This window comes from Capra hircus, chromosome 29 (genome assembly GCF_001704415.2).
Source record: "Capra hircus breed San Clemente chromosome 29, ASM170441v1, whole genome shotgun sequence".
NCBI lineage: Eukaryota > Metazoa > Chordata > Mammalia > Artiodactyla > Bovidae > Capra > Capra hircus.
The window spans coordinates 37244204-37256444 of record NC_030836.1 but is presented as its reverse complement, the minus strand read 5'-3'; the positions used below and the strand labels follow the sequence as shown (position 1 = coordinate 37256444).

Below are 12241 nucleotides of genomic sequence, written 5' to 3'. Positions count from 1 at the left end.
TACAAGACCACCTGAATTGCCTCTTGAGAAACCTGTATTCAGGTCAGGAAGTAGTAGTTAGAACTGGATTTTTGAACGTTGGTGTTGGAGAAGAATCTTAAGTGTCCCTTGGACTTCAAGGAGATGCAACCAGTCCATCCTAAAGGAAATCAGTCCTGAATGTTCACTGGAAGGACTGATGCTGAAGCTGAAACTCCAGTACTTGGCCACCTGATGCAAAGAGCTGACTCATTTGAAAAGGCCCTGACGTTGGGAAAAATTGAAGGCAGGAGGAGAAGGGGATGACAGAGGATGACATGGTTGGATGACATTACCAACTCAAGGGACATGAATATGTGTGGACTCCAGGTTGGTGATGGACAAGGAGGTTTGTCTGCTGCCCTTCATGGGCTCACAAGAGTTGAACATGACTGAGGAACTGAACTGAACTGAAGTTGTTGAATATATTGTCAGACTTCTTTCCTTTTTTTCTTTTGGTTTTCTTTGGTTCTGTTCTGATGGGCAGGATTTTTGTTTTTCCTTAGAAGATATTCCACTCTGAATGCAGAGTTATAAGTCTGAATTTCAAAGCCACTTAAGTAATGTGTTGTTATAGGTAGCTAGTCAACACCTTGATGCAGTTAGATTTATTAGTCTTTGTTCTCAATTTGTTCAGTTCAGATCAGTCCTTCAGCTGTGTCTGTCTCTTTGCAACGTCATGCACTGGAACAGGCCAGGCTTCCCTATCCATCGCCAACTCCTGGAGCTTTCTCAAGCTCATGTCCATCGAGTTGGTGATGCTATCCAACCATCTCATCCTCTGTCTTTCACTTCTCGTCTTGCCGTCAATCTTTCCTAATATCAGGGTTTTTTCCAATGAGTCAGCATGTTTAGTATGCAGTCAGTCTCTTTTAAAATCAATCAACATGAATTGAATTCGTCTTTGTCCCCACTTCACTCTCAACTCTAGGCCAGAAACAAAAACCTGCAGAGACTGAAGGTTGATGCCAGCACATTGCTGTGGAGATTTTGTACCCCTCCCTTTTTGGAGGGGTTGGGGAAATAAAATTAGTAGCTAATTTAAAATCAGTACATTGTACATAAATATCCAAACTTCTGATTTTCTTGAAAACATGGCCAACTGGCCTGCTTTCCAGCACGGGTGAAGTGGAGAAAGGCTGCTCCCAGAGGTAAGGCCTGTGCTGCCCAGATTCCACCATGGCCACTTAGTCCTAGTATCATATTTCCTGCCTCCTGGGGCCATGAGTTTATGAGAACTGTGGTGTTGGAGAAGATTCTTGAGAGTCCCTTGGACTGCAAGGAGATCCAACCAGTCCATTCTGAAGGAGATCAACCCTGGGATTTCTTTGGAAGGAATGATGCTAAAGTTGAAACTCCAGTGCTTTGGCCACCTCATGAGAAGACTTGACTCATTGGAAAAGACTTTGATGCTGGGAGGGATTGGGGGCAGGAGGAGAAAGGGATGACCGAGGATGAGATGGCTGGATGGCATCATGGACTCGATGGACATGAGTCTGAGTAAACTCCGGGAGTTGGTGATGGACAGGGAGGCCTGGCGTGCTGTGATTCATGGGGTCACAAAGAGTCGGACACGACTAAGTAACTGAACTGAACTGAACTGAGACTTCTAGCTCTCTTAAGATAAAGACTACTTTTGTCTTGATCAACTTTGACTTTGAAGCCTTTAACCCAGAACCTAGCACACAGTTCTTCCTTGTACAGTTGTTGGATGATAGAAAATATCTTGTGGATGCATCTGACATTTCTTGCAATACAGAAACCATGCAATTGAAGTACTGCTCTGCCCTATATCTTTGATGCAGCCTAGCATCATAGGTGTCCCATGTGTGCCATTCAACCCATTACCTAAACCCAGTTGTATGTCCCTGGGCTGTCCCTGAAGTCTTCACTTTGCCATTTGACAACTTATCATCCTAGCAATATCCTCACCAATGAAGACAGCAATGTATATCTCTCGAAGTAGCTAGGAAGATGACATGTAACCACACACGTCGAGCATGGCCCCAAATATCCATTTTCATGATATTGTTAGCAGTTTTTTTCTCCAAGTAGCCCGGTTTTCCATCTTCTTAGATGTCCATGCAGATCAGCTTGATTTTCAAGCCAAGATTCAAGGATAAGATTACAGCTCAATTCTCTGTATTCTGAAAAGCTTCAAAGACCATTCGCCAAGGACACTGATGAAGGTAAAGTTTTTATTGAGACCTTTGTGTTTTTTCCAGATCTTTTAGTGGCCTGAAGGGAAAAATGAGGGTAGGTCAGAGCATAGATAACTAGGGGCTCCCAGTCACCACTACATGCTAAGAATCCAAACTTCCCTGAGTACTTGGAGCCAGAAAAGAAGCATGAAGTGGCTTGTGCTCCTCGGGCTGGTGGCCTTCTCAGAGTGCATATTCAAGTAAGTATGGGGACAGTATGTCACATCATATTCCTTTCTCGGATTTTTCTTTTCATCTGATTATTCTTCTAACCATCAGGTTTAGAATGGAAAGGGATATTACTGTAAGATTCTTCAAGTTCAACACTGACTTATTGATAAGTAACTTGCTATAGGAACTGTGGATCCCAAGGTCTTGGTGTAGATTAGGGTTGCACAACACTTGGGGTCTAGTCATGTCATGACCTGTTGAAAATGCAGCTCCTTGCAACTGTTCAGTGTACAGTCAATGCAGATGTTGATCTGGTCCTGTGGAATAGCACTTTTCTGCATTTTGTTCAACATGTTTTCCCTGTCTATTTCAGTGTGTATATGCCTATGTCAGCATCTCTGTATCACTGTCATTTATTTCTCCATCTCTTTGGAAGTCACTGGGTGTGTATTTCTCTATGTGTTGTTTGCTTTTAATTTTTCATTTGACTCATCCTTCCTTCTCAAGCCTCTGAATTTCCCTTACTTGTTCCCTATATTTGGACTCTTCTTTCAACTCTCTCTTCTCATTCAACTTGTAGAAAGATACACTGTTTTATATCTGATAAGCAGTGTGACCATAGCCAACTCAGAAACCTCTTGCATTTCAAATTTCTCCCTTGTAAAAGAGAATGAGTCCCCTTTCTACCTCCTTTCTTGAGGTTCTTTGAGAAGGAATGAGTGGGATGGCAACAGCAATGCTAATGGCTGTCATTGTTGAGACTTCCTATTTATCAGGTACCTTATATCCATCACTTCGCATATCCCCAAGATATTCTATTTGGAGGGTTTGTATTGTTACATTCCACCATTTTGCCGAAGGGGAGATTGAGACACCACATGGTCATATGGCTTACCCAAGATGGCAGAAAAGAACCTGTATTCAAATCTATGTCTTTGCCATGGTATATGCATAATATTCTGATGATAATATGCCTCATAAAAATGATTAGAAAACACACAGGGCCATTACAATGACAGTTATACCTTAACACTGACAGCTAATTGTAGCATCTTCTTTGTTTTCTTTGTCAAATGCTTGGTGAAAGAATACCTCTAAGGAGAGTGAAGACCATGAGAAAAACCCTCAGTGGTAAAAACATGCTGAATGATGTCTTGAAGGAGCATGCTTACAGACTGCCGCAGATTTCTTTTCGTGGCTCAAATCTAAGTATTCACCCACTGAGAAACATCAGAGATGTGAGTATTTTGGGAGGATGGTGCTCCACAGTGCTCCCTGGTGCTCTAGTTTAGCATGGGGCTCATCTGGAGGTGCCAGGTGGGATGTTGGGGTTGGGATTCCTGCAGAAGGCCGAGACACTGGAAAACAGGAACCCCACCTAGAGATAAGGCACTCTCATCCTCAACTGTTGGTCTTGGTGACTGGGCCTGGCCATTACCAGGTGGCAGGTAAATATCCATTTCTGTGTCAAACGTGTCATTAGCTTGAGAGTGATTGTTCCTTCTGAAATAAGTGAGCACCTCAGTTACAGATGAAGAGTGAACCATCACTGATCAACAGGTAGAACAAAATGCAAAGCAATTGTGAATCCCCAGGTAGAGGAATTCGGTTTCCACAGATGCAAGAACAACAGCAGGAAAAAGTTACTGAACCTGTATTCCGTGTATGGCCGTAAGAATCTAACACAGTGCTTACAGTTTCTAGATTAGAAAAGGGCTTATTTTGTCTTCAAAAATGCCCATGCCAGCCTGAGAGATAGGCAAAGAGTAAATACATGTCAAATGAAAGGGTCACCTGTGTGGTGTTGATTGGATGTGGTCTGAGTTTAGAGGGAGTGACTGGAGTTGATCAAGAAGGACCTCCTGGAAAAGGGATTGCTTAGGCTTGGTTTGAAGAGACTACAGAGCTTCTCAAATGAAGGCACCAGGACTTCCCTGGGTGTCCAGCGGTCCTGGAGGCCCAGTGGTTATGCCTCTGGTCTTCTCATGCAGGAGGTACCACTTCAACGCCTGTTCATAGAGTCAATATCTTGCTTACAATGTAGCACAGGAAAAATATATCAAATGTAGATACCTCTGTGACCAAGGTCTGTGAACTGAACGGTGGTTAGAAAGTGGTCTCAAGAGATATGTGACACCCAGAGGGAGGCATCAGTGTGGGAATAGAGGGTAATCAATCTGCATTAACCCACTCCCTCCTTCTCTATGTAGACATTCTACGTGGGTAACATCACCATTGGAACACCCCCTCAGGAATTCCAGGTTCTCTTTGACACAGGCTCATCTGTTTTGTGGGTGCCCTCTGTCTTTTGCAACAGCTCAACCTGTTGTGAGTACAGACACTCCCTACCCAGATGATCTTTCAGTTGCCCTGCTGCCCTATTTACACCCTTGGCACCTGATGACACTCATCTCTTGTGTCTGCAGCTATGCACGTTAGGTTCAGGCATCACCAGTCTTCCACCTTCCGGACAACCAATAAGACGTTCTGGATCACCTATGGAGCTGGGAGAATGAAAGGAGTTGTTGCTCATGACACAGTTCGGGTAACAGAGTAACAAATGCTGAGTCAGGACTAGATATGAGGAGACCACTGCTTGCGAAACAGATGCAGGACCATATGGCAGGACCCCTCTTATCCTACCCCCATAGATATTGGCCATCTTATCGACAGGATCATGTCTCTGAGGTGGTAGTGCCCGTGGTGACACACAAGCAAACAGATTAGCTAACCCAGAGTTTGGCTTGAGGTGTGGACTTGCAGCTCCTCTGCCCATGAGCAGTTCAAGGTTCATTTCTCTCAGAGTGAAAAGGGATAAAAGCACCGACTTTTATATTAACAGACTCTTCCAGCCACTTTCCACTTAATTCTGCAACAACTTCACAAAGCAGTTACTCTGATTAGCTCATGAGACATATGAGGAAACTGAAGTACAGACAGCAAAGGCCTTGCTGAGAGCACACATGTGATAAAAGGCGGAGTTAGGCTGGCTTTTCAGGACTGAAGTTGCTGTGGGGTGTTTGGGGACAGGATAAAACTGATATGGGGACCTTGGGGGGCAATCAAGGCCTTCAGGTATCCAGAGAGGGAAACTGGAGGCCTGAGAAGTCAAGGGGCCTGATAAATGAGTTCTCACTCTAGAGGACCCTTGAGAGTCTAATAAATCTATGGCTTGCCTCCCCCAAAGTACTTGAGTAGTTCCCTCCCCCCTCATACGCACTGACAGAAATATACAGATATCCCCAAAAGTAATTCCCCAGGCAGCAATTTCATAGAACCCTGCAAGCAAGATTGTGTTTTTGTCTTCTGTCTTCCTGGACAAATGGAGAATCCACAGTACCTTACAGAGAATTGAGTCCATTCCTGTCATTAAGTCACAGTGATGCCAAAGAGAAGGCTACCTGGCTCTCAGTTGTTTGTCCATAAGGTGGCACCAATGGGACCTGGACTGACTCTTGGTTGCCCCACCTGGACAGAAGCCACGGGGCAAATTTGACTCACTCAGGTGGTGTTTTTCAGAGGGGCAAATGTTTTAAAATTCACAGCCTCTCTCAAATGGAACCCAAATTCCCCTTTTACTTTGCTCTAACCATCTCTGGGTAACCAAAGACAGAGCCCAGCCTCAATTCTTCTCTAAGGATCTAATGGCAATGCACCCCAGCCCAGTCCTAGCCCCACTTCATGTATCTGTAAGTGGGAACACTCTTCTCTCCCACAGATTGGGGACCTTGTAAGTACTGACCAGCCGTTTGGTCTAAGCGTGGAGGAATACGGGTTCCAGGGCAGAAGATTTGATGGCGTCTTGGGCTTGAACTACCCCAAACAATGCTGCTCTAGACCAATCCCCATCTTTGACAAGCTGAAAAATCAAAGTGCAATTTCTGAGCCTGTTTTTGCCTTCTACTTGAGCAAGTAAGTCTGAGATGGACAATTCCTTTCTCCAAATTAGCTGTAAGATGCTTTCAGTTGCACAAAAATTATAGAACACTTAATGAAGTATCCAGAGAGTAATATAACCAAGGATAACTATGGCCCCAGGTCCCTATCTGGTTTCACCACTGGCTTTTATAAATAAAATTTTATTGGAACACAACCCTACTCCTGGGCTCAAGACCAGTAACTTGGTCTAGGGGGTGAGTCATGAGGGAGGCAAAAGGAAGGCAACAGGAAACAAGTTGGAGGAAAAAGCATTATGATTTGCTTATGAATTTGATAAGGAAGGAAGGAGAAGAAGGATTGTGGATATCTTTCCTTCCTCATTAGCATTTAAAAGAGAGCCCAGTACCAGCTACCCAATTTGTGGAGCCACTGAGAGATGAAAGTATGGGACAAAAAAGTGTGGGACCCCTCGTTCAAGAAATATTAGGCATTTCAAAACAGGGGGAGCAGAGGTGGGGTCCCTTCTGAGTGTGGGGCCCTTAGGACATTGTAGGTCACAGGCCAGTGGAGCCAATTCTGGGTGACCTGAACCCATACCCTTAGAACTCCCAGGCCTTGACTTTCATGAAAAATGACAAGGTGGACACAGGGAAAGCCAAAACACTTCAGCACCCTGTCCTCTGAGGGTGTCTGAGCACTCAGGTCGCTGGAGGTCCAGGGCATCTTTCAAAGACATAGTGGGTGGAGCTCAGACAAGTGATTCAGCTTCTAACCTCCTCTGTGCCACTCATGAGACAGTAATAAACCTCAGTCTGGATCTCTATCTCTCCTGGACTCGATTTCTGCATCTGTACATGGGGACATCATTAGGGCCTTGATGGGTGGCCCAGCACAGCTTTCAGTCAGTGCTGTTGTTACTGTCCTCCAAGGATCCCCCCTCACTTCTCTCTACAGAGACGAGCAGGAGGGCAGTGTGGTGATGTTTGGTGGGGTGGACCACCGCTACTACAAGGGAGAGCTCAACTGGGTACCATTGGTCCAAGCGGATGACTGGACTCTACACGTAGACCGGTAAGCCTCTCCTCTGAGGGTCAGCCCAAGTGATGCTCCCACTACTGTACATGGACACAGGCAGACACACACAAATACAGTCTCAGACACACAGTCACACAGGCATATACACCACCCACAATGACACAGACAGACACACAGACCCTTGGAAACACACAAGCAGACACATATTAACATACACAGAGACACATAAAAACACGCATAGCTAGTCAGAGACACACAAGCACTCACGGAGACACATACAAACACACATACAGACAAGCACACAAGCGCATAAATACACAAACAACTCATGGGTTCATAATCCCCAGGCCTTCTGAGCAAGGCTCTGACTAGGGTCCTAAAAGGGTCCAGAGAGGTCTGTGCAGCTGGGAGAGGGCTGCACCCACTGCCCTTTGAGGTGGGGAGCATGGTTAGAGGACTATATAGTGTGGTGAACAGAGGATCAGGGAGAGTTTCACCAGCCTGGACAGAGTTATGATAAGATGACCGACTGTCCAGGGCTACCTAGTACATAGGAAGTTCTCAGTACAGATGAATGTCTGTTTAAAAACAGGGACAGTCCTGAGAAAATGGGGAAAACTGGTCTTCTTAGGGAGCAGCTACCCAGCAGTAGAGAGAGGTTAGCAGCAGTCTTAAGACCTGAAAGCAACTAATAAAAAAGGCACCCCATGTTCATGGGCACACAGTGGGGCAGTGGCTATAACAGAAAATCAGGAAGGTGGGATCGAGGAGTGACCTGAGGACAAGAGGCTTAATTGACAGGATTCTGTGGGATACCCTCAGACCAAAGCTCACCTGCCCTTTGGAGTTTGTGTGGGCTAGTCATGTATTTCCTGGCCAGGGTCTCAGGGTCTGAGCTGGTTGTAGGAGCTGTTTTGGGAGACACCCTCTCCCAGAGGAGCCCCTCTCCCCCCCTACTATAAGAATCTGCCTCCCCTGCGAATCTCCATCTTCACTCTGTGTGCGACCTGTTATTTGTTCCCCATCAGATACAGCTCTCTGGATCTTTCTTAATTTTTTCTCTGTTCATTCACTCTTTGAACAGACAAGCACTGGGCATCCACTGTGTGCCAGGCACTTTAGGGAGGCAAGGAGAATAAAACTCGCCCTCACATCTAAGAAGGCAGATGTACATGAAGTGACTTGCCCACATAGTGAATTGTGACTTTTGTACATGCTAGACATGAGGAGGAGAAGGCAATGGCAACCCACTAAAGTACTTTGCCTGGAAAATCCCAGGGACAGGAGAGCCTGGTGGGCTGGTCTCTATGAGGTCTGACAGAGTTGGGCACAACTGAAGTGAGTTAGCAGCAGCACCAGCAGCAGCAGTCATGAGGAAGGGTCTACAGAGAGTGACCAACACAGGAGACTGATAAACACCAGAGGAAAGACTTCCCGAAAACAATACAATTAAGCTAGAATCTGGAAGATGAGAAGAAATATACTAGTCAAAGGGGAGTGAAGTCTTCTAGGAAGGAAGACCAGTTTGTGTCAAGGTACAAAAGATCCTGGTGTATTCAAGTCCTGCATTTGAGGATGTCAGGAAAGGTGCTGTGTCAACAGGAAAGGAAAAGAGGGCAAGAAATGAAGGGCTGTTTAGGAGACAGTCGGGAAGGGGGCACCTCTGGGGAGACTCAGAGTGACCTTGATGCCCGCTTTCTTCTATTGTCTCTCAGCATTTCCATGAGAAGAGAGGTTATTGCTTGTTCTGACGGCTGTGATGCCCTTGTGGACACTGGGGCATCATTTATCCATGGCCCAGGAAGACTGGTCGATAACATACAAAAGCTCATTGGCGCCAAGCCGCGAGATTTCAAGGTGAAGGGTAATGCCCCAGGGTCACTCCCAGTCTCCACACACAACAGGGATCTCCATACTTAATGTCTCACCCTCTCTCTCTAACAGCACTACATTTCATGTTCTGCGGTCAATACTCTGCCCTCTATTATCTTCACCATCAATGGCATCAACTACCCAGTGCCAGCTCAAGCCTACATCCTCAAGGTGAGGGGACAATACTGGGGGTTGGTTCTCAAACTGGAGGTTGCAGGAACCCTTGGGCTGCTGCTGGGAGGAGGGCGCCCTCTATAGGCCATGTCACACCATTGCAGAATTTGCTGAGCCCTGTGGCTGAGCCAGTGCCTCCCACAAAACCCATCACTTGAAAGTAAAGGGCAGTATGGGACTGCCTGGAGCCAGTGTGAGGAACTCCGCCCATAGCAAAGGTCATGAGTAAGGAGGCTTCGGCATACGCAAAGGTGGGATTGAACCTCAGGAAACCCCCTGTTCCCGAGCATCTACCCCCAAAACCAGAGTCTACCTACTTTACTGTTTCATGCTCTCACCTTCACCTCTGACTTTATGGGGGGAGGGGGGGGCTGTTCCACACCGGTTCTCTTGAAGAAGGAGTAAACTTGCAGCTCCAGTCAATAAAAATTTCTGGGCATGACAAGGGTGTCTCAGGTCAAACCTCTACACTGATTTTCCATATGGCTTGGTGGGAGTTAGGGATTGGGGAACACTAAGGTCCTCAGTCCCCAAAGAGCTTCAATTCAATCTGAACCCTTAGGTGCATGAACATAAAATTCAGCTCTAGCAGTCCCTAAAATAGGCCATGGTACAAGGAGAATGGCTGGGGACAGTCCAAGTGTGAAGTTCCTGCAAAAGTTAACAGTCTGCCATACCTTCTCAAGATTTTTCTGGTTTGAATGATAAATTACATGGTCAGCCAAGTCCTCGCCTGCATCTTCCCCTTGCTCTGAAGAGGTGCCTTCTTTGTCAGTTGGGATACCAAACCAAGTGGGGAGGTTGTATAATAAGGTGTATAAAAGGCGCACAGTGACTGCTCAGCCCCGGCACAGGGTGAAGACTCCATGTCAGCTCCCTGCGAGAGCTCAGAGCAGGCTGATGGGCTCAAAGAAGACTTTGAGGAAGAGAGGGAATTTCAGGAATTCTAAAACTACAAACTCATTGAGCCATATGGAGGGTTGCTTGGTTCTAGGCAAAAGTGCACTGGTTTTCATGCAAATGTCATCTCAAGGTGCTCTGCACTAAGGCCCTGGGGACTTACTAGGGCTGATGAGGGCTACGGACTGACTAATGGGGATGGGGAACCAGAGTACCTTACCCACCCAAGCCTGGAGTGGCCAAAGAGGGTAAGGGTGGGCTGAAGGAGGCTTCTTAGTGGTCCTGAGTTAAGTGTTCAAGAACGTGTTGTGGGCACTGCTCTATTTAAGATGGATAACCTACATTGAGTTACTTTGTAGCACAAGGAACTCCACTCAGTTATATGACAGCCTGGATGGGAGAGGTATCTTTGGGACCAGGATAACCGGAAACATACAGTTGAGTCCCTTTACTATCCACCTGAAACTCAGAATATTGTTAATCAGCTATATTCCAATGCAAAATAAAGTTTTTTTTTTTCAATAAAATACAGATTGTGGGGATGCAGGAGGAGAACCAGCATTCTCTGCAGAGAAAACAAGGAGCAGGAGTCAGAAGGAAAGAAACAGGGAGTGAGGGGAACTATGGACACACTTGTTCTTTTCTAAATAATTATATTTAAGTTTGGCATATCTTCAGTGTTGCATTAATTTCTGCTGCACAAAAATGTGACACAGTTATACACATAAAAAATCTTTTATTTTTATTCTTTTTCATGTGGTTTATCACTCTTCGTTGTATATAGTTCCTGACTCTCTACAATAGGACTTTTTTTTTTTTTTTTTACATTCCTCTGTTTCCCAGCCTCCCAGTCCTACACTCACCACACCCTTCCACATAATATACTGATATCTTGGACCTTTTTGGTTTTCGATGAACTCTCATATCCCCTGCTGTTGAAAAAACCCCTTGATATTTACCAAAAGAGGGGAAAAAAGAAAAAACAAATAATTTCGCTGGGTCTGGATATTGGGGGGACTCACTGGTAAGGGCTCATGCTGACTGGTGTCTCTGGCTTCTCCAGGGTTCTAGAGGCCACTGCTATACCGCCTTTAGAGCGAAAAGAGTGAGGACATCTACAGAGTCCTGGGTCCTGGGTGACGTCTTCCTGAGGCTGTATTTCTCGGTCTTTGATCGAGGAAACGACAGGATTGGCCTGGCACCGGCAATGTAAATGCTTGGAGTGGTTCAGGAATCAGTAAGGCTGTTCCTAACACACACTCAGTCACACTTTGGGCACTCCTGCCCAGGATGCTGGTGAACTATATTTGGTTTTCTGTACACCCTATTCTCAGTAATAATAAAGGGTTTCACTCTTAATGGTGCTGAAACAAACATTGCCTCTGTTTGTGTCTGGGTGTGAAGGATCTAGAACCAAGTCTGAATCAAAATTGAGAGGAGCTCTACTCCAACTGGCTTCAAGGAAAGGGGAGACTCATTGAAATGGTTCTGGGAATCCAGGATACAAGAATCAGAGCAATACAAAGATCTCAGTGACTGGAACCAAGAGATCAGAAGTCATCAATTCTCTTTCACCCTCGCTATTTCCCTTCAGTCTGCTTTGATGGTCTTAGCCTGGCAACATTTTTCCTTAAGGCTTCTACACCTAGTGAGGGAGTTCAAGCTACCTACCCTAAGGCTTTAAATCCTGAAGGCATCTCCTAGTAAGGAAAAAGGATTGCAGACATCAGAGTTCAAGGGTGTTCTCTGAATGACCCATCTCAGTTCACATGTACAGCTCCAGATCAGCCATCTGGCAGGGACATGGTGTCTTATGACTGGCTTGACATGGTCTTTGGCCCTGACTCAGCAGCACACATGAGTGTTAATTTCCTCCAGAACTACATGACTGAAACTGGGGAGAGGCAGCCCCAAGGATAGCATCTGGCAAATGGTCTAGGCCATGGAAGAGTTTGTGATGACCCACAAACTCCACCACTTGCTCATTCGGA

At 45.8% G+C, this 12241-nt stretch overlaps 1 protein-coding gene across 1 annotated transcript; it reads left to right on the top strand.

The window, feature by feature from the left end:
- LOC102181567 (pregnancy-associated glycoprotein 4) lies at nt 2337-11463 on the top strand. Its single transcript, XM_018042738.1, has 9 exons — nt 2337-2419; nt 3478-3628; nt 4601-4718; nt 4817-4935; nt 6109-6302; nt 7224-7340; nt 9020-9161; nt 9249-9347; nt 11314-11463. Exons 1-9 carry the CDS (start codon nt 2367-2369, stop codon nt 11461-11463), a joined length of 1143 nt encoding a protein of 380 aa, XP_017898227.1. The 5' UTR covers nt 2337-2366.